General features: G+C 45.3%; 1 protein-coding gene across 1 annotated transcript in view; it reads left to right on the top strand.

The window, feature by feature from the left end:
• The first annotated feature begins 317 nt into the window (after nt 1-317).
• Nucleotides 318-22,607, top strand: part of LOC103190448 (fibrillin-2-like) — a 225,936-nt gene continuing 203,646 nt past the window's right edge. Inside the window, exons 1-3 of the mRNA XM_042342958.1 lie at nt 318-359; nt 4,455-4,550; nt 18,637-18,732. Coding sequence (XP_042198892.1) covers nt 4,478-4,550; nt 18,637-18,732 — 169 coding nt within the window. The 5' untranslated portion in view covers nt 318-359; nt 4,455-4,477. The remainder of the gene's footprint in view (nt 360-4,454; nt 4,551-18,636; nt 18,733-22,607) is intronic.

The raw sequence follows: 22,607 nt of genomic DNA, 5'->3' as shown, positions 1-22,607 counted from the left end.
GCCAGCCAGGGAGCCAGCCAGCCAGGGAGCCAGCCAGCCAGCCAGCCAGCCAGGGAGCCAGGGAGCCAGCCAGCCAGCCAGCCAGGGAGCATCAGTGAGTGTAATGCAGAAACACAATTGTGTAAAGATCAGAGGTAATTGTGAAGAAAATAATAAATGAAATGTTAATAAGGTTTTAATTTATATTCAATCGTAATAACTGTTTAAAAAGACAGCATAAGAATGTTCTTTTTTTAAACAAAATGTTTTTCTGCGTGTAGCAATTTGCAGGAATCCATGCGGCGATGGGTTTTGTTCACGACCAAACATTTGCACGTGTCCATCTGGTCAGATCGCTCTCACCTGTGGTTCAAAATCAAGTGAGTTGTTCAGTTCCTTTAGTAATTCTGTGATTGTACTGAATGATAATGTTTTCTGTGGGTGATACACAGATTGCCACCTCTGTGTGTGTGTTTCCCTTTTCCAGTACACTGCCGATGCTGCTTTATCCTATTGCAGGTAATGTGATTGCGCTATCTGATTCTCTCTGAATGACTCCGCTCTCCTGATATAATAATAATAATAATATGAGCTGAGATAGCAGTTCAGTAGCTTAACTCTTCTTTATTCCATATGGTATTAGCTGTTTCAATTTCCTTACATTTAATTCCCTTTGTTCAGTTCTCATCACCTTAAAATGCTGGTTTGTTCTTTGTCACTGTAATATGTTACCTCATTTTCATTTAATGCACCGACTCTTGATGGTCATTAAACCAGAGAGAGTGACATGATTTCAGTGACCTGTGGCACTGTATAATTTGACCGCAACAATGACAGCATTTAGCCAGCCTATCGTGTGGAGTAATATTTGAGCGCTATAGAAATGGTGCTGGACAACGAGGAGGAGAAGGATGTGACTACCAGCTAGGGTTTTAGATGGCCTTGGGTGCGCATGTGGCTGTCACCCTGACCCCAGCTCCCCGTCCCTTGCCTCCAAACCGTTCTCTCCTCCCTCCGTAGCCTACACCCCACCCCCATGGTAGACTTCCCCTACTCATCCCCACCTTTCCTGACTGTTTCGCCCCTTGCCTCCCGTACACTCCTCCATCGCCTGCTGCTTCGATTCACCCTCTCAAATGTCCCATTGTGCCCTCTCTTCCTCCCCCCCACCCCCAGACGTCTGTCTACAATATCATCCTAGACAAATCATCAGTGTTCTCAGCTTGAGGTGACCTGGCTTCCCTGGCAACCACATATAAAAAAAGACCTGTCAAATCATTAACATTTACAGAGAATAGGCTGACAGAGAAGGTGACCGTGGGAAGCTTTACGATGTATCTACAATAATAATGTTAATACTTATATTTGATACAGCACCTTATTATGTCTTTGACATGTCTCAAAATGCTTTCTGGGATACCCTATTATAATAATAATAATAATCCTTGCATTTGACATAGCGCTTTTCACGTCGGGAGGTCGTCCCAAAGCGCTTCACAGAACACACTGTAAAGTGAATTGACTGTATATATTTGTGGACGAATGCGGCAGCCAATTGTTTCTTTGATCTATATAAATGACCTTGACTTGGGGATACAATTTCCAAGTTTGCAGATGATACTAAGTTAGGAAAGTAGTAAATGATGAGGAGGATAGAAGCAGACTGCAAGAGGACATAGACATACTGGTAAAATGGGCAGACACGTGGTAGATGAAGTTTAGTGTGGAGAAATCGAAGTGATGCATCTTTGGGAGGAAGAATGAGGAAAGGCAATATAAGCTTTATCATAGAATTATACAGCACAGAAGGAGGCCATTTGGCCCTTTGTGTCTGTGCTGGCTCTTTGAAAAGAGCTATCCAATTCAATCCCTCTCTCACAGCCCTGAAAACTTGTCCTGCCCAAATAATTATCCACTTTGCTCTTGAAGATTGTTATTAAATTGGCTTTCACCACCCTTTCAGGCAATGTATTCCAGATCCCAACAACTTGCTGTGTGAAAAGATTTCTCCTGGCCTCCTCTGTTTCTCTCAACAATACTTTAAACGGGTGTCCTTGGGTTTTTAATTGGCTAACTCCAGGAGTACCTTAACACACTCTGGGACCCCAAAGCCCATATAATTAACAGCAACAATGGCAATATGACCGTGATGGAGCACGACTCAGAGCTGGAGGGAGTTGGTAATCATTTGCCAACCTGTGTCTATGCTTTCTAGAATTAAGTAAGCAGGGGATCCTTCTAGGGAGAGTACACTTTACCAATCCAGTCACAGTGTAAGTGGCATACATGGAACTGTAAATCAGGTTTGGATACTGATGAGCATTGTCATGGGTTTCCACTTGTGTCAGACCAAAAAGAGACCCAGAGACTGGACTAATGACTGGAACCAGGAAATGTTATTGAGGCCACGGCGTTTGATGCTGTGATGTGGAAGGAGGAGATGAAATTGGCCGAATGGTCTTGATCTGTACCTATCTTATTGGACGTGGAGCAAGTCAGGCCAGTTCGGAAAACCTGATGGAGCTGAAGGGAGCAACAATCTGATACACTAGGATGAAATAGATGAAATTTGAAGTTCAAGTTGCATTAAGACTGATTGGATATCATATCTACTGACTAGGTTTGTCATTAATTCATTGAACATCAATGTTCAATCTGACACAAATTAACTTTCATTGATAAATTTGTTTATTATACTGCTGGAAAGTGGATAATTGAAAAAATGAAAACACAACTGGAGCCTTAAATGGAATATATTGGGTTGAAAGGTGAGCAGATGGAAGAGAAGGAGCTGAAAAGTAGGCGAGAGAGAGTGATTCATATTGATGCCAAAAACACTTCCTGAGGCTGATGAGGTTCCAGTGGCTTATCCGCCAACTACAAACATTGTCAAAAATTGAGAAAAAAGTTAAAAGTTGTCATCAGCTGACAAAAATCAGAAAAAGTAAACAGTTTTCTACTGACCCAGCTTCTGATAAAAAAGATTGGCGCGCAGTGTCCCCTCTGACCTGACAATAGTATTCAATTTGCTTTTTACAGATTATTTGTGAAAATGCAGACAATTCAGTTCTATGGATTGTACTTAAAGTTGAATATTTAGCAGGCATTAAGCACTGATATTAACAAGTACTTTTGGTGAACAAACTATTCCCATAAAACATGTAGGAATTTGAGAAACCTTCCTAAACAGGAAATGAGGAAAACATGGAAGATTCTTTTCTGTGGATCATCTTCTGGGTATGTTAGGAACCCTTGTGTTTACATAAATAATACTTCATTTGAACCCATGATTTGACTCTTTTCCCAGTAGCTTAGCGGGAAAAGAAAATGTACTAATGTAGGAAAATCTGCTTTTGGCAGGAAAATGTCAGTTGGAATTTGGCGAAGCAATTGAGATCTGCATTTTTGCCAAGTGAGAGTCTCCTGAGTCTGTGTAGACGTCAGATGGCTGTAATCTGCTCATTAACGAATTCAGTACATGTTCATTAACCAACACTTTTTATGGCTTTTAAATCCTATCAGAGGTGTTTTTTTCAAGTTTCTGCCAACATGCAGATGTGTTCTGAAACCATACATAATATTATTAATCCTTACATTTGGTCCAGCAATTTTCATGTCAGGAGGATGTCTCAAAGCGCTTCACACGATTTGCTGTAAAGTGTAGTGACTATGTTTTGTGGGCGAACACAACATCTAATTTCCACAGAGCAACGTCTCATAAATGGCCATTAATTTGATAGAACTTGCTAAGTAATGTAATTTTCCTGAGCCAGTGGGGACTCTGCAGTTTTAGCTGGGGAATTCTTGGCCAGGACATCGGAGAAACTCTTCTCTTTTCAAACACTGTCAATGGATCTTTAACCAGGGTTATTATTTTCCTATTGATCCATTTTGACATGTTATAATAATAATAATCCTTGCATTTGATATAGTGTCTTATCACATCGCCGAGATGCCTCAAAGCGCTTCACAGAATAATCTGTAAAATAAATTGACTGTATTTTGTGGGCAAAACGCGGCAGCCAATTGTGCTCAGCAGCATCCCACAACAGTCATGGATTGAGTGATCAAATTATTGAAACGTTATTTTTTTTGAAGGGATTATTACCCCAGGCTATGATTGTTACTGCAGTCTTCGAACATTTTATCCAATATAGATTTACTCGTCATCACCAAAGATGTAATGTCCAAATATTCTCAAAATAAATCCACGTATTCTCTGACACTCATACTTCGTTTTGCAGTGTGTTTAGACCTATCACTAGTCCTCCTCATGCTTCTCAAGACTCTTGTTAACTCTATGTGCTGTCTCAATTGCACAGTTGTTTCAAGACTAACTATAAACGTTTATAAAGATTTCTAGCTATAAGCTTCATGTACTTAATAATTTTACAATCTTCAAATCTGCACAGTTTGATTAAAGGAACTCATCAGGTTACTTTATTGAAATATAATTATGACTGCTTATTTTTAAGTCCAACAGTGCAACATCAGATGCATGAATGGTGGCTCATGTGCTGAGGATCAATGCATTTGTCAGAAAGGATATTCTGGAACTCACTGTGGACAGCGTAAGTACTTTTACTCATTGCTTTTGTGATTTAAAAAAAATCCTGAAATACAAATTACAGTGGAAGCTGCTTAAGATGGACACATCAGGGCTGGCTGTTTTGCTGGCTTAAGCGGCGTTTGAGGTTCACCCAAGTTCCCTTCCCTTTTCCCACTGAGCAGAGCGGCGCTGTCTCCTCCCTCCAATTGCCTTTCCTATTGGACAGGAAGGGAACCAATTTGTGGTGATTCTGAGGTGATTGACGGCCGGACTCACAATCACAAGTGGCTCCAACTGTCAATCAATCACAATTTGACTCCTCCCAATGAGACAAAGTCCACCCAGTGGTGACCAGCGCGGCATTTTTGTCCAAATTAAAACCGACAACATTTAAAATAGGTGAGAATAGAGATGAATCGGGGCAGGGCGTTTGTCCAATTTATCCCACAAAATCCCACGTTTCGTCCACAAAATATGCAGTCAATTCACTTTACAGTGTATCCTGTGAAGAGCTTTGAGACGTCTAGAAGACGTGAAAAGCGCTATATCAAATGCAAGGATTATTATTATTATTATCCAGCATTCAGCCTTAGTGGCTTCCACTGTATTTGTAACACTGTGTTGTCAAATAATTTTTTTACCACTATTTGAGATTGATAAGTACACTTCTATGCAATAGCATTGGATTAATTGGCTATAGTTTTTGTATTTTCAGTATACATTACTGCAGTATCATCTCTGTTTTGATTCTCTCATTAGTGCCAACCTGACTCAGTTGGTAGTACTCTCACCTCTGAGTCAGAGGTTGTGGGTTCAAGCCCCAAATATTGTCTATGCTGATACCCCACTGCAGTGCTGAGGTCTACTGTATTGTCAGAGGTGACATCCTTTGGAAGAGATGTTACAGTATAACACAAATACTTTTGTATAACGCCTTTCACGTCGGGAGGATGTCCCAATAAACCAAGGTTCCATCTGTCTGATAGATGTTAACCCAAGTTCCCTTCCCTTTTCCCACCCAGCAGAGCAGAGCAGAGCAGCGCTGCCTCCTCCCTCCAATTGCCTTTCTTATTGTACAGGAAAGGAACTAATTTGCGGTGGCTCCGAGGTGATTGACGTCCTGACTCACAATCACAAGTGGCTCCAGCTGTCAATTGCATTTATCGAAAAGAAAGTTTCTCCCGGTGTCCTGGCCAACAATCCCCCCAATCCTCCAAGTAAAAGTGACTGCTAACTCCATTTCTTTTTGTGCACAAATTGGTTACATCACTTAATGAGAACTGTTTTGAAATGTGAAATGGCGCTATATCAAAATGCAATGATTATTACGAAAACAGTGTTCAAGGAAAAAAAGCTGTCCATTGTAACCTGCACTAGTTTTAGCAAATTACTGACCAATTATTTCTCAGATGCGTGATCTTGTATTGGATGTAATGAAGATTAAGTTACACAGTGTTTGGTAACAATGTCATTAATGACAGAGAGAGTGCCTGTGTGAGAGCTTGCTCAGGATGTTTTAGAATTGTTACTCGAAGAGTGGCTTTTGGGACTTTAAGAATTGCTGTAATTTACACCTGATTGTCACTTTTCACTTTAATTTTGTTATTTTTAACTAGCCCCCTTTGGGGGGACTCCTGGTTGGGAGGACTCTTGTTGGAAGGACTCCTGTTGGTGTCTACGTCATTTGGTTAGACAGACACATAGACAGACAAGGGCATGTGACCTCTGTCCCTACTTAGTTGCAGAATACCATACATACTTTTTGGCGGCTTAATTAAGCATTTTTTAAATATATTTTTTAATATAGCTAATCATCAAAAACAATGGCCATGACACTCTCACAATATGCCCATGACACTTCCCTTTCCAATGAGGTATAAATCATGTCTCTATGTTAATCGGTTATTTGTTCTTGGCTGATAGACACACAGACAGACATTTCATCTTTATTCGCATAGAAGATAGTATTAAAAAATGTGTAAAATGACTGCCAACTTGTAGGTTTCGAGATGTGTGACAGTGATGCCATGTGATCTGATAACTGACTGCTCTCACCCTTTTGACAGGAGACCTGACTGACTACTTTGTCAGTCCCAAGAAGCTTGGCTGAGATGGTACTTTGCTTCTTTGGGAATGTCCGGCTCTGCTATGGGCTGGACTCTGGGCTGCGCTGGGGGCTGGGCTGGGCCCTGGGGGCTAGCCTCTGGGCTGTGTTGGGGGCTGTGCTCTGGATTGGGCCCTGGGCTGGGGGCTGTGCTCTGGGCTGGGCTATAGGCTGGGACTTGGGGCTGGGCTGGACTGGGCTCTGGGCTGTGTTGGGGGCTGGGCTCTGGGATGTAGGCTGGGCTGGGGCTCTGGGCTGGGCTCTGAGCTGCGTGCTAGGCTGGGCTCTGGAGTGTGCTGTGTGCTCTGGGCTGGGCTCCTGGCTGAGCCCAGTCTGTTGGAGGCTGGACTGGGCTCTGGGCTGTGGTGTGGGCTGGGCTCTGGGCTGTGCTCTCTGCTGGGCTCTGGGCTGGATGCTGGCTGCAGGGTTGGGCTTCGAGTTGGGGGCTGAGCTCTGGACTGGGCTCTGGGCTGGATGCTGGCTGCTGGGCTCTGGCCTGGGCTTTGGGCTGTGCTGAGGGCTGTGCTCTGGGCTGGGAGTTGTGCTGTGGGTTGGGTTCTGGGTCAGGCTCTGGGGCGTGCTCTGGGCTGGGCTGTGTTGGAGGCTGGGATGGGCTCTTGAGTTATGTTTTAGGGCTCTGGGCTGGGATCTGACTCTGGGCTGTGGGCTAGGGGCTGGCTCGGGCCTGGAGCTGGGCTGGGCTCTGGGTTGGGCTATCTCCTGTGAATTGAAGCATATTATCATCTAAGTAGAGGGTAACATTGTTATTTTATGAATGGAATTGGACTATCAGATTGGAATAGGGCTACCCTGTACAATAACAAAGACACTGGCCAGTATAAACAGGGCACAAGAAAGACAATCATTCCCTTCACTGGTGGTTTCAGCTAAGAGATTAATTCTCTCACTAACCTCCCCACTTCCATCCTTCAAAGGCAAATTCTTCACACGCTTGTTTACCTAGCAGTAAGTGGGAACACGGTTGTTAGTCGATTGACTGATCACTTTTCCAGGCGTAATAATTCGTTCAAAAGTAAATTAAAAAATAATTTGGTCACTCAATCCACGACTGTTTGTAGGATGCTGCTGTGCGCAATTGGCTACCACATTTCGCCCACAAAATATACAGTCATTCACTTTACTATATATTCTGTGAAGCGCTTTGAGACGTCAAGAAGAAGTGATAAGGCGCTATATCAAATGCAAGTATTATTATTAACCACAAAATCCCTTTTGCTCTTCTACTCCTTTTAATCTTATTACCCAATATATAATTTTTTTTCTTGTTCTTCCTCCCAAAATGTATAACATAATGTATATCCACATAAAATTTAATTTGCCATTTCTCTGCCCAATCAATAATTTGTATATGTTTCCCTCAAGTTGCTTACAATCTTCTTCTTCACACTTTCTAATTTCATGTCAACTTCAAACCTAGAAGTTGTGCCCTTATGTCAGAATCCAGATCATTTATATAAATGGAGAAAAGCAGAGGTCCTCACACTGACCCCTGGGGGACACCACTATTTACATCTCTCCATTGCAAATAACAACCCTATACTCCCACCCTCTTTCATATTCTTTAACCATGTTTGTATCCCTGCGAATAGCTTTCCATGCATCCTGTTTTTACAATGAGTCTTGAAACAGGCTGGTACTCACTGATTGAAAGGAGTGGACAGGTTGGAAGCGTTTAAGAAGGTCGTACATGATGAATCCATGGATGAGGGTCTTGGTGGCCCGAGGGGAAAGGTAGTAATAATAATAATAATTATAATCCTTGCATTTGATATAGTGCTTTTCACGTCTTCTCGATGTCCCAAAGCGTTTCACAGAATATACTGTAAAGTGAATTGACTGAATATTTGTGGGCGAAACGGCAGCGAATTGAGCACAGCAGTGTCGCACAAACAGTCGTGGATTGAAGTGACCAATTTTTTTTTCTTGAGGGATTATTATCAGTAAGGAAACTTGCCCAAGGTTTCGCCCTGCCAGGAATTCAACTCAGGTCTCTCGCTTCCGAGGCGAGTGCTCTAACCACTGAGCTACAGGACTCCATAGTTGCAGAGGCGAGCAATGTTATGCAGGATATTTTCATTCAGGGTTAATAAGACATTGCAAAGTTGTGTCAAATTGGTCACGTAAATCAATTATAGATAGCTGTTTGTGATTGATAGTCCTAAAAATAATAATAGTTCCATTATATTGGAAATTAGACAGGCATAAATATTGAGGAAAATATGGGTGTTTTCCCTATTCTATATAATTTTATTATCCTCCTATGAGAGAAGGGGGTAAGCAGCGTTTCCTTGGTGCTGAGCTGTTTCTAAGGTGACATGTTTGGCAGCGGAATGTCAAAATTGACATTGTGACGGCCTCGAGTATGCTTCCTGAGCCAGGGGGGGTCCAGTGTTCCAGAGCACTGCTGATAATAATAATCCTTGCATTTGATATAATGCCTGAACACGTTTGGTGACTTCCCAAAGCGCTTCACAGAATACTGTAAAGTGAATTGACTGTATATTTTGTGGGTGAAACACAGCAGCCAATTGCAAACAACAACAACAAATTACACTTGTATAGTGCCCTTCAAGTCGGAAAAACACCCAGGGTGCTGGACAATCAGGAGTTTTGCACCCGAGCTGGGAGTTGGGATCAGAAGGGGAGGAGGGCAGGGGGGCTAGGGTGGGATGTGAATGAAGGCACGATCAAAGAGGAAGGAGGCAAGAGAGGGGATGAGGCAGAGGGATTGCGGGATAGACTTCCAGAGGGTGGGGGAAGAGATACTGAATGCCTGACCACCAATGGTGGGGTGGGAAATGCGGGGGACCTGAAGCAGGCCCGTGTCTGACGAGTGGAGGGAGCAGACAGGTTGATATGGGGTTATAAGGTCGGAGAGGTGGGGGGAGTTAGACCGTGGAGGGCCTTGAATGTAAGAACGAGGGTGTGTACTCGATTCTCTGAGGAATGGGGAGCCAGTGAAGCCAGGCAAAAACAGGGGTGATAGGTTCTTGGAGAGGACACGAACTGTAGAGTTCTGAATAACCTGCAACTTGTGGAAGGAAGAGTTGGAAAATCCAGTGAGCAGGCAGTTGGCGTAGTCAAGCCGGGATGTAATGAAGGCATGGACCAGCATCTGGAGGCTCTGCAGGGAGCCAAGCAGGAGGGCCTTTGTCTTGCCAACATTGAGCTGGAGGAAGTTGGCTCTTGTGCAGGACTTGAGGTCAGTCAGACAACAGTCCTGGAGTCAAGGGTGGAGGCTGCGGGATAGAGTTGAATGTCACACTCAACTGGAAGAGGACTAAAGATACTCAACTGGAACAGGGCTAATTTCAGTGAGTTAAAAAGGGACCGAGCCAAGGTGGACTGGAAAGAAAGATTGACAGGTAATATAACTAAAAAGCAGTGGGAAGTCTTCAAGGATGAGATAGCTCGGGGACAGAACAAATACATTCCCACAAAAGGGAAAAGTAGGGCATCCAAACCTCCCTGGATGACGAAGGTAATTGTGTCTAGAATGAAGCAGAAAAAGTAGGCGTATGATAAATGTCAAACCCAAATGACAACCAAATAGAATAGAGGAAGTACAGAAGAGAACTGAAAAAGGACATAAAAGGGGCAAAAAGATTATCCAAAAAANGGTTAGCGGGTAACATTAAAGGGAATCCTAAAATATTTTACAAGCATATCAAGATAAAAAGGTTAGTCAAAGGTAGGGTGGGGCCAATTACAACAACAACAAGATTCCATTTATAGAGCGCCTATATAAGCACCAAGGCAGAAATCTCATTGTGGAGGCAGAGGGCGTGGCTGATGTGCTGAATGAGTACTTTGCATCTGTCTTCACAAAAGAAGTGGATGCACCAAATGCCGCAGTATCGGAGGAGAGGGGAGAGGAAATGGATACGATAAGTATAAACAGGGAGGAAGTACTGAAAAGGTTGACTGGGCTGAAGGTAGATAAGTCGCCCGGTCCGGACGGGATGCAGCCGAGGTTACTATGGGAGGCACGGGTACAAATAGCGGAGGCTTTGACTACAATTTTTCAATCTTCGTTGGATAAAGGAGTAGTGTCAGAGGACTGGAGAGTGGCCAATGTGACTCTCTTGTACATAAAGGGACAGAAGGACAAACCCGGGAACTCCAGGCCAGTGCCTAACATCAGCAGTGGGGAAACTCCTGGAGACTATAATCCGGGACAGAATAAATCTTCACTTAGAAGAATATGGGTTAATTAGGGACAGCCAACACGGATTTGTTAAAGGCAAATCTTGTCTAACAAATCTAATAGAATTTTTCGATGAGGTAACGGAGAGGGTGGATAAAGGTAGTGCAGTTGATGTAGTTTATATGGACTTTCAAAAGGCATTTGACAAAGTGCCATATGAAAGACTTGTAAGAAAGATAGAAGTCCACGGTATAAAAGGGACAGTGGCAGCGGATCCAGAACTCACTGGGAGACAGAAAGCAGAGAGTTGTGGTGAACGGCTGCTTTTCTGACTGGAGGGAAGTGTACAGTGGTGTCCCCCAGGGATCGGTATTAGGACCACTGCTCTTCTTAATATACATAAATGATCTGGACTTGGGTATAGCAAGTACCATTTCCAAGTTTGCGGACGACACAAAGTTAGGGAGGGGGTAAACAGTGAGAAGGATAGAAGCCAACGACAGGAAGACATAGACAGAATGGTAAAATGGGCGACACATGACAGATGAGTTTCAATGTCGAGAAATGCGAAGTAATGCATTTTGGTAGAAAGAATGAGGGGAGCAATATAGGCGGTAATACAATCTTAAGGGGGTAAAAAAACAGAGAGACCTGGGGGTGCAGGTAAATGAACCCTTGAAGGTGGCAGGACAGGTAGATAAGCTGTAAAAAGGGCATATGGGATACTGGGCTTTATAAATAGGGGCATAGAGTACAAGAGTCAGGAGGTGATGATTAACCCATATAAACACTGGTTAGGCCTCAGTTAGAATACTGCGCCCAGTTCTGGGCACCGCACTATAGGAAGGATGTTAAGGCATTGGAAAGGGTAGAGGAGATTTACGAGGATGGGACCAGGAATGAGGGACCGTGATGATGAGGAAAGGCTGGAGAGGCCGGGATTATTTTCATTGGAGCAGAGAAGGTTATGAGTTCCTGATAGAGGTCTTCAAAATCATGAGGGGATTTGATAGGTTAGAAAGGGACAAACTGTTTCCACTGGTGGGTGTGTCGGTGACTCGAGGTCACAGATTCAAAACAGTCTCTAAAAGAAGCCGAGGGGAGGGGAGAAGACATTTTTTCACGCAGCGAGTTGTTTGAATCTGGAACTCAGTGCCTGAAAGGGCGGTCGAGGCCGATTCAATAACTACTTTTAAAAACGCGGTGGACGGGTATTTGAGGAGGACGGGTTTGCAGGTTATGGGGAAAGGGCCGGGGTGTGGGATTGACATTACATTGCTCTATTCAAAGAGCCGCACAGACTCGATGGGCCAAATGGCCTCTCTTTGTCCGGTACGATTCTATGATTCATCCGCATACATGTGGAAATTGACCGAAATGTCTGTGGATGATGTCGCCGAGCGGGAGCATGTATAGATTGAAGAGGAGGGGACCGACGAAAGAGCCCTGAGGGCTGCCACATTTGACAGTGTGGGGGCTAGAGGAGGAGCCATTGGTGGCCACAAAGTGCTGATGGTGGGAAACTTAGGATTGGAATCATACAAGAACAGAATCGTTGAGGTGGAGGTGACAGGAGAGGCGGTGGAAAAGAGTAGAGTGGTCAACAGTATCGAAAGCAGTCGAGAAGGACGAGGAGGCAGAAAGAGCCCTGATCGCAGGTGGAAGAATGTCATTTGTCACTTTGACCAGGGCTGTCTCTGTGCTGTGGGCAGCACAAAACCCAGATTGGAGGGGTTCATGGAGGGTATGTTGGGAGAGAAAAGAGTGAAGCTGGGAAGCAACGACTTGTTCCATGACCTTTGATAGAAAAGTAAGGTTTGAACTGGAGCAGCACTTGGAGAGAAGAGATGGGTCAAGGGAAGGTTTTTTGAGGGTAGGGGTAATAATGGTTGTCTTTAGGGGATAAGTACTGTACCAGAGGACAGGAAGAGGTTAACAAGTTCTGTTAGTAGGGAGGCAAGGAGGTGGAGCTGAGAGCTCAAGAGAGGTGTAGGAATAGGGTCAAGGGAGCAGGTGGTGGGTTTCATACGGGAGGGAGGGATTGCGGAGGGACGCTGGAAGGGTAGCGGGAGGTGAGGACGGGGTGCCAGTAGAGGGGTTAGAGGCGGCAGACTGTATCCTCTCGACTTTGGACTCAAGGAAAACCATCATCTCCTCGCACTTGTTCCACAAACAGTCATGGATTGGTGACCAATTTATTATCATTATTTTCTTTGTAGGAATTATTAACCCTGGAAAAGCGATCCACCGATTGACTAACAATCAGGTTCCTACTTACTGCTAGGTAAACAGAGGTTTGTGGAGTAAGGAAACTTGCCCAACATTTCGCCCTGCCGGGAATCGAACCCAGGTCTCTTGCTTGCAAGGCGAATGCTCTAAACACTGACCTACAGTTGTGATGACAGCATAGCAAGCCTGGCTCATTAGCAGGACCTGGAAGGGCAGACCACTTACTGGGGGCAGGGAGTCATCCTACTCAGCTCCTGTTAACCCTGCAAGCCAAAGCTCTACAGGATAGGTATTCCTACGTGGACAAACTGCAGGAAATTTGCCAGACAGTGCTCTCAATGGCAATGTGGTTTTAGCTGGTTAAACTTCAGCAATATCCCAGCCCATATTCTAGGGTCTGCAAGCCTTGGCTCTTAGCAACCTGCACCTAATACACTCTGGAATTAGGTAAGCAGTGTTCAAGCCTCCAGGGAGAGAGTGCTTATTCCAGACATGGGGATATTTTCACGTGTAGGGTGGCATCAATACATGGATTCTCAGTTTGTTTTGAATTTAGCTAAGCACGTTGATGGGTTTCTGCATGTGTCAGACACCTGGCTGACCAAAGAAAACCTGTATGATCTTATCTAAACTAATTTTTTACTTCCCATTTTTGCAACATTTTCAAAAATTCCCTTTGTAGAGATAGGATCTGGGAGCAGGCTAAATGTCTCAATATAAATTTCAGGTTTTCCCACTCTGCAGGAACCTGAGTGAGCAGCTCCACAGGGAAATCAGCATCTGATTACTCCTGAATGGGTTGGGAGGCAGTCCACCTAGCAAAGTCCAGTTGGCAGCTGCTGTGTACTGGGCTGGCACACCAAGTATGCCAAGCCCACGTGCCAATGTCTGAATACCTTTGGAGTTGCTCGCTGGCATCAGTGAAGTGAAGAGGAAGATCTGAATGAAAAATCTCTAAAGAAGTTTAAAATGGTCACAGGTAGATGTCCGCTGTGATCAGACAGGAGACAATTTTACCCTGTGTATGTGTGTGTGTGTGTGTATGTGTGATGGTGGGGTGGAGTCTTTATAAAGTATTGCATTTAATAAGTCAGTCAGGATGGCCCGCGGGATGATTGCCTCAGGCCACAAACACAGTCGTGGAGCTGGAGAGACCGGCAAAGAGGGCATTTGAAAATTCGAGTCGGGGGATGACGAACGCATGGACAAGTGTTTCAGCTGTGTCTGGGGTGAGGCAGACAATGTGGCGAAGGTGGAGGAAGGCAGTCCTGGTCAGGGCTGTATGTGGGGAGAAGGACAGCTGTGGGTCGAACCTGATGTCTAGTTTGAGCACTGATTCGGTACGTCTAATGGATAGGCTGGGGAGGTTGAGGAGATCAACAACAACAACAACAAGATTCCATTTATAGAGCGCCTTTCACGTCAGGAGGACGTCCCAAGGCGCTGCACAGTTGGGTCATGACCCGAGCATTGGGGGGAAATGGTCAGGGTGAGGGGAGGGAAGGGAGGGAGCGAGGAGGGGGAAATGGTCAGGGTGAGGGGAGGGAAGGGAGGGAGAGAGGAGGGGGGAAATGGTCAGGGTGAGGGGAGGGAAGGGAGGGAGCGAGGAGGAGGAAGAGAGTCGAGAGGGGAGCTGAAGGCACGGTCAAAGAGAAAGGTTTTGAGACCGGCCTTGAAGGAGGAAAGGGAGGAAGCAAGGCGAAGGCACTGGGGGATGGAGTTCCAGAGCCTCGGGGCTGAGAGGCTGAAGGCCCGACCACCGATAGTAGGGCGGTTGGGGCGGGGGACGTGGAGCAGACCGGAGCCAGAGGAACGGAGGGTACGGGCAGGTAGGTAGGGGATAGTAGGTTGGAGAGGTAGGAGGGAGCAAGGCCGTGAATGGCCTTGTAGGTGAGGATGAGGATCTTGAAATCAATCCTCTGGGGGATGGGGAGCCAGTGGAGGCGAGCGAGGGTGGGAGTGATGTGGTCCCGAAGCCTGGTGCGGGACAGTACACGAGCTGCAGAGTTCTGAATGACCTGCAGCTTGTGGAGGGAGGTGCCGGGAAGGCCGGCGAGGAGAGAGTTCCCATAGTCCAGCCTTGAGGTGACAAAGGCGTGAACCAGGGTTTCAGCAGCGTGAGGGGTGAGGTAGTGCCGTAATCTGGCGATATTCCGGAGGTGATGGAAGGCGGTGCCAGTTGTGGTGCGGATGTGAGGGAGAAAGGACAGCTCAGGGTCGAACAAAACGCCGAGGTTCCTGATGGCTTTGAGAGGTGGAGAGTGCAGCCTTGGATGCTGATGGTGTCAGCGCCTGAGGTGCGGAGGCGCTGACGTGAGCCAATCAGGAGGGCCTCGGTTTTTCGCACGTTGAGCTGAAGAAAGTTGTCTCTCGTCCAGGACTCGATGTCGGACAGACAGCTGTCAGGACATCGGTGGTCGTGGAGTTGAGAGTAGAGGAGGAAAGGTAGAGTTGGGTGTCATCCGCATACATGTGGAAGTTAACCCCATGTTTGCGGATGATGTCACCGAGGGGGAGCATATAGAGGGTGAAGAGGAGGGGACCGAGGACAGAGCCCTGAGGGACACCACATGAGACAGTACGGGGGGTGGAGGAGAAGCCATTCGTTGAGACGAAGTGAAGACGGTGGGAAAGGTAAGACCTAAACCATTCAAGGACAGTGCCTTGAAGGTTGAGGTGGGAGGACAAGCGGTGGAGTAGGATAGCGTGGTCGACCGTATCGAATGCTGCCGATAGGTCGAGGAGGACGAGGAGACAGAGGGAGCCCTGGTCACAGATAGTCAGGATATCATTGGTGACCTTGACCAGGGCAGTTTCTGTGCTATGAGCAGCACGATCAAAGCCGCAGGATAGAAGATGTTGACGGCAGCCATGAGTATGGCTTCTGTCTTGTCAACATTGAGTTGTAGGAAGGTTTCGCTCATCCAGGCCCTGATGTCTGCCAGATAAGCAGAGACAACATCGGAGCTGGAGGAGAAGTAGATTTGTGTGTCATGTGCATACATGTGAAAGTTTACCCCATGTCTGCGGATGACATTACCAAGAGGGAGCATATAGATGAGGAAGAGGAGGGGGCCAAGGATGGAGTGCTGGGGTAGACCACAGGTCACCGGGCGGGGGCTGGGGGAGAAACAATTTTGGGAGATAAAGTGAAGGTGATTTGTTAGGTAGGACTTGAACCAGCCAAGTGCGATCCCACGGAGGTGGATGAGGGAGGAGAGGCGGTGGTTGACTATGTCGAACGCGGGGGAGAGGTCCAGGGGGATGAGGAGGCAGAGGGAGCCCTGGTCACAGAAGGAGACGACGTAATTTGTGACCTTGATACGCGCTGTCTGTGCTTTGGTCAGGTCGGAAACCAGACTGAGGGAGTGAAGAGAGAGGTGAGAGCAAAGCTAGTTAGTGACAACGCGTTCCAGAGCTTTGGAAAGGAAGAGCAGGTTGGAAATAGGTCAGTAATTTGTGAGGTTGGAAGGGTCAGAGGTGTTTTTTTTTGAGCAGGGGAGTGATGACAGCGGTTCTAAGGGGGAGAGGAACAGAACCTGAGGAGAGCAGCTTGTTGACTGTGTCAGCTAGCAGCTGTTTATGTGTGTTTCTGAAGTGACTGCTGTATAACAGCTGTTTTGGCTTGGCTGGCTCAGCCGCGGGATCCGTTATTGTGAAGCGCTCTGAAACGCCGTCCGGCGTGGAGGGCGCTATATATATCCAAGTTGTTGTTGTTGTATTTATTCACGTTTGTATCTGTGTGGACATAGCAGTAGTTATTATTCATCATAATAATAATAATAATAATGTTTTTCCTGATCCACACAGTTCCTTCCCACCACTGAGCTTTCTCCTCAGTTTGAACAAAATTGTTGCCACCTTGGTTAGTTACTATTGCTGTCACTTCCCGGTCATTGAAGAGGAGCCACTACAACAACAACTTGCACTTATATTGTGCCCTCCACGCAGGGTAGTGTCTCAGAGCACTTAACATTGGTGGAACCTGACTCCAAGTCAGGGGAGTGGCTTTGGGGAGGGTAGATGACTGTGAGCACGGTCGAAAAGGAACATTTTCAGGCGGGATTTGACAAAGGGAAGTGAGTGGGCAAGGTGAGGGATTGAGGGAGAGTGTTCCATAGTTTTGGGGCGTAGTGGCTGAAAGCATAACCTCCAATGGTGGGGTGGAGGGTGTGAGGGACAAGCAGGACGCTGGTTCCAGTCGATCAGAAGCCTTGAGTGGTGGATTGGGGAGTGAGAGGGTCGGAGAGGTAGGGAGGTGCCAGGGAGTGAAGGGATTTGAACACGAGAGTGAGAGGATCCTGAAGTCGATCCGTTGGGTGATGGGGAGCCATTGAAGCCTGGGCCAGAACTGGTGAGATGTGGGTAGGGGGTTTGGTTCGGGTCAGTATGTGGACGGCAGAGTCTGAATGAGCTGATCTTGTGAATTGTGGAGCTGGGGAGACCGGCGAGGAATGAGTTGGAGTAATCCAGGCGGGAGATGACAAACGCATGCACCAGGGTTTCGGCTGCGTTTGGGGTATGGCTCTGACGGCTTCCTGGAAAGCTAATCTCACTGCTGGTCACCACAAGTGGGATGTCCAGGCCAGCACACAGTGTGCAGTAACTTACTGTTTTAAATGATTTGTGTAAGGCAGACATATGGCATTTAAGTCCTCGTGTTAAAATGTATATTTTTACAATATTCCTAAAGCTTCAACTAATTTTTCATCATTGTTTGGGTTTACCTTAGTAATAACTCTTACATTTTATATCACACTGTCAATGTCTCAAAGCTCTTCACAGAATATACGTGAACTGATGTGATCATGTGCATTTTGTGGGTGAATGTGGCAGCCAATTTGCGTACAGCAATGTCCCTCAAAGAGCCATGAAGTGAATGATTAATTTTATCTATGGCTTGTTGGCAAAAACTCTGGGAGAAACTCCTTTCTCATTCAGAATAGTGCCATGGGATCATTAACCTCCACCTGAACTAGCACAGATTGGGCTTCAGTTTAACGTCACATCTGAAGGACGGCACCTCCAACAGCACAGCACACCCTCAGCATTCCACTGGAGTGTCAGCTTAGACTATATGAGTTCCAAACTACATGTGAGGCTTGAACCTCAGCCATCTGAATCAGAGGCGAGAGTGCTACCAACTGAGCTAGGCTGAGACATCTGATAGTTACTGTCATTGGCTAGAGTGTTCCTTATTTAATTTTAAGAATCTCAAACAAAGTCAGTTAATATTCTGCGTCAAATGTTACTGGTGTTCAGAATCAGACTACAATTTATGAATCATTGAGATTGTTCATTGAATCCCGTTGAGATTATTTATCACTTTCTGCATTTGTAATGTAAAGCCACAAAGGGACCAATTCTGTTTCCTTGATAAAATGTGCTCTGAGTTTGTAGCTGCTGAGTTCTGGGTGCTGTTGATATAGCGCTTTTCACGTCTTCTGGACGTCTTAAAGCGCTTCACAGAATATACTGTAAAGTGAAACGCGGCAGCCAATTGTGCACAGCAGCGTCCCACAAACAGTCGTGGATTGAGTGTCCAAATAATTTTTTTTCTTGAGGAATTGAATGTCTTGATTTTTCATAAGAAACATTATTTTTCAGCTGTTTGTGAGAATGGATGTTTGAACAATGGAAGGTGTGTGGCTCCCAATCGATGTGCATGTACATATGGCTTCACAGGAGCACAGTGTGAAAGAGGTAAGTGATTCTAACACAATGAGAACAGTTCATGCAATCACAAGTTAGTTGAGCATCAGCTGGTCTAGATCATATATTTCCTATTTTACCAGTTTCTATGATTGTTAGTAACATTTGGTACTATGTTGTACCATCTTATTGCTTTCTTGGTTATTTAATAAAGTACAATGTTATTTTTTAAAAAGCATGATCCTGATTGTTGATGTGAGGGAGGGAGTCAGTGAATGAAAGAGTGAGGGCATTCGGTTTTGTTTTTTATTGTCCTTTTGTCAGTGCCAGAATTGCCATTTTATTGAAGACTCGGGCAGCCATATTATACACAGATGTTATATAATTATGAGCATCTGTATAGTAAATGTTTTAGGGTGTTCCCAGTTTTTAAAATTCCTGCCCATAATTAAATCAAAATACCTGGTGAAGAAGCCAAGACAAGCTGTTTTGGTCCATGTTTTAATTTAATTTGAGTGTAGTGTTCAATAAGAGAGCTCACAAGTTTGATGATGCACAAGTGCAGCCTTGTGCTAATGTTTAGGGTTAAGCTGTAGTTTCCTTTACTAGAATGAGCCAACAGTGTCAGAATTCTCATCTGCACATTTGTAGCAAATATAGTGGAATATGCTTTTGTCAGATGCCGGTTAGTCCCGGACGTCAGGTAAATCAAACATAGTGCCCGGCCCTGATTCATTATACTCTTACTTGTTTTAAATATGGCGGTTATTCCGGGCAAAATGCAGCGCTGATCGCCACTGAATGTACTCACTCGGGCTTCTGTGTGTCCAGCCTTCATTCAGCCATGAGCTGCTCCAGGACTGAGATGGAGGAGTCTAAGATTGATTGACAGAGGCCTCCAGACAGTCACAAGCGGCTGGAGTTGGGCTGTCGATCAGTGAGGGGGGGAAGGAATGCAGGGAGGAATGGGAGGAATCATTGCAATTGATTGACAGCTGAGCTGCTTGTCAGTGGGTGGAGCCTCTGACAGAGGCTACAGGCTGTCAATCACCTCATTGCCACCACTGATTGGTTCCCTCTGCTGACCGCTGGGTGGGAAGATATTTTACTGAATTCTATGAGCTCAGGATTTGAGCTGTAACTCGGGTACAATACTCGGTTAGTTAACATCGCTTCAAAACAACAATATTACATATTATTATCCGAGGCCAATGTCACTCTCTGCTGGGTGGGAATGGTATCTTAGTTACTCTCGGACGCCTCTTAATCCGGACAAAGCAGCCGTCCCCGATGTGTCCGGGTTAACGGGCTTCCACTGTATTTCAATTCTGAGTCATTTTGTTTTAAAGATTTTTAAAATTGTCTTTATTCTGTTTTTCTTTGTCATACTGTGCACCTGAGCTAAGGGTAAGGGGTAGCCATCCAAGTCCTCATTAATGCTCCTCAGAGAAGTTAGTACCAGGGTCCTTCTCTGATACTTCCTCCCCTCTATACAGCAAACTGCTCAGCATCACTTCCCAATGGCCCATTTGAGATCAGGGGATTGTATTGTTGCTGGATGAGTGCTAATTTTTTTCCAGACACCCAGTATATAATTTACCTACAGTTAAGAAACTTTTCTAAGCATAACTGTTAAGAAAGAAATAACAATTATTTATTGCTCTATCCACATTTTACACAATGTATAACACAGCGAATCTTGGTGTAGTCTGTGTTGTTTATGGCTTTGTTGTCCTGTGACCACTGCATGAGACACCTGACCTCTTGTGCCGGGCGGCCGGCTAAACAATGGCTGACTTCCAGATGGTCAAGATACCACTTACGTCACTTCCTGGTGCTGCACCTGCACAGGAAGTACTGCTGCCTTCACTTTGTGAAGAACGTGATGACAGTGAGACCTGGTGACCTGATGTTAGCCTTTTTTCTTCGCGCTGGTTATAACACAGCCTCTGAGCTATTGGACTCAGAAAACTGTGTTATAAACAGGTTCCCTTTTCATAACATTTAAGTTAAAAGCTTTTATTTTTGGAAGGTAAGTGTATGCCCTCAAAACTTTGAGGTCAGTTTTCTGCATCAGTGGTAGCACCAACCATTCTGACCATAGGCTGGGGCTAAAGGAGTCTCTGCTTCTCTACTTCTCTCTTAAATGCTGTTATCGAATCGGCTTCCACCGGCCTTTCAGGCAACGCTTTCCAGATCCCAACAACTCGCTGTGTGAAAACATTTCTCCTCACCTCTTTTTGAAAACTTCTATTAAGTCTCCTTTTAACCTTCTCTGCTTTAAGGAGAATAACCCCAGGTTCTCTCGCCTCTCCTAATAATTGAAGCCCCTCATTCCTGGTACCATCCTGGTCAATCTCCTTCACATCCTTCCTAAAGTGTGGGGCCCAGAAGTGAGCACAGTCTCGAGCTGAGGCCTAACCGGTGTTTATAAAGGTTCATCATAACTTCCTGACTTGTGTATTCTATGCCCCTATTTATAAAGCCCAGTATCCCGGATGCTTTATTAACAGCTCTATCAGCCTGTCCGGCCACCATCAAAGATTTACTATATATGACCCCCAGGTCTCTCTGTTCCTTTAAGATTGTACCATCAGCTTATATCGCCTCTCCTCATTCTTCCTCCAAAAATGCATCACTTCTCATGCATTTCTCCACATTAAACTTCATCTGCCCCGTGTCTGCCCATGTTACCAGTCTGTCTGTGTCCATTTGCCGTCTGTTACTATCCTCCTCACTGTTTACTACTTTTCCAGCTTAGTATCATCTGCAAACTTGGAGATTGTACTCCCTATATCCAAGTCCAGGTCATTTATACAGATCACAAACAGCAGTGGTCCTAATACTGACCGCGGGGGACACCACTGTACACTTCCCTCCAGTCAGGAACACAACCGTTCACCACCACTCTCTGCTTCCTGTCTCCCAGACAGTTCTGTATCCGCTGCCACTCTCCCTTTAATACCGTTGGCTTCTATTTTGCTTACAAGTCTCTTATGTGGCATTTTATCAAAAGCCTTTGAAAATTCATATAAACTACCAACTGCATTACCTTCATCCACCCTCTCCGTTACTGCATCAAAAAACTATCAGGTTTGTTATACATGATTTGCCTTTTAACAAACCCGTGTTGACTGTCCTTTATTAACCCATATTTTTCTAAGTGAAAATTTATTTTGTCCCGGATTATATTTTCTGGAAGTTTCCCCACTGATTGGCCTGTAGTTCCCGGGTTTATCCTTCTGCCCCTTTCTATACAGGGGAGTAACATTTGCAACGCTCAAGTGCTTTGGCACCACCCGTGTCCAAGGAGGATTGAAAGATTGTGGCCAGAGCCTCCGCTATTTCCACCCTTACTTCCCTCAGTAATTTAGGATGATTCCGTCCAGGCTAGGTGTCTTATCTACCTTGAGCACTGACAACGTTTTTGGTACATTCTCTCTATTATTATCCAATTTCTCTCCTCTCTCCTCCGATACTGTGGCATTGGCTGCATCCTCTTCTGTTGTGAAGACAGATGCAAAGTCCTCATTCAGTATGTCAGCCATGCCCTCTGCCTCCACAAGAAGATTTCCTCTTTGGATCCAAATTGGACCCACCCTACCTTTGACTAACATTTTGTTCTCTATATGCTTGTAAACTATCTTAGGTTTCCCTTTTATGTTACCCACTCATCTTCTCATACAATCTCTTTGCCCCTCTTATTTCTTTTTTCAGTTTTCCCCTGTACTTTCTATATTCTATTTGATTATCTTCTGTAATTTGGACCTGACATTTATCATAAACCTCCTTTTTCTCTTTTATTTTAATCCCAATTTCCTGTAGCTCAGTGGTTAGAGCGCTCGCTTTGCAAGCGAGAGACCTGAGTTCAATCCCCGGCAGGCCAGGGCCAAACCTTGGGCAAGTTTCCTTACTCCACACAGACC

The sequence above is a fragment of the Callorhinchus milii genome, unplaced genomic scaffold (assembly GCF_018977255.1).
Source record: "Callorhinchus milii isolate IMCB2004 unplaced genomic scaffold, IMCB_Cmil_1.0 Scaffold22, whole genome shotgun sequence".
NCBI lineage: Eukaryota > Metazoa > Chordata > Chondrichthyes > Chimaeriformes > Callorhinchidae > Callorhinchus > Callorhinchus milii.
The sequence above is the reverse complement of the archived record's forward strand: the minus strand, read 5'-3'. Positions and strand labels throughout refer to the sequence as shown.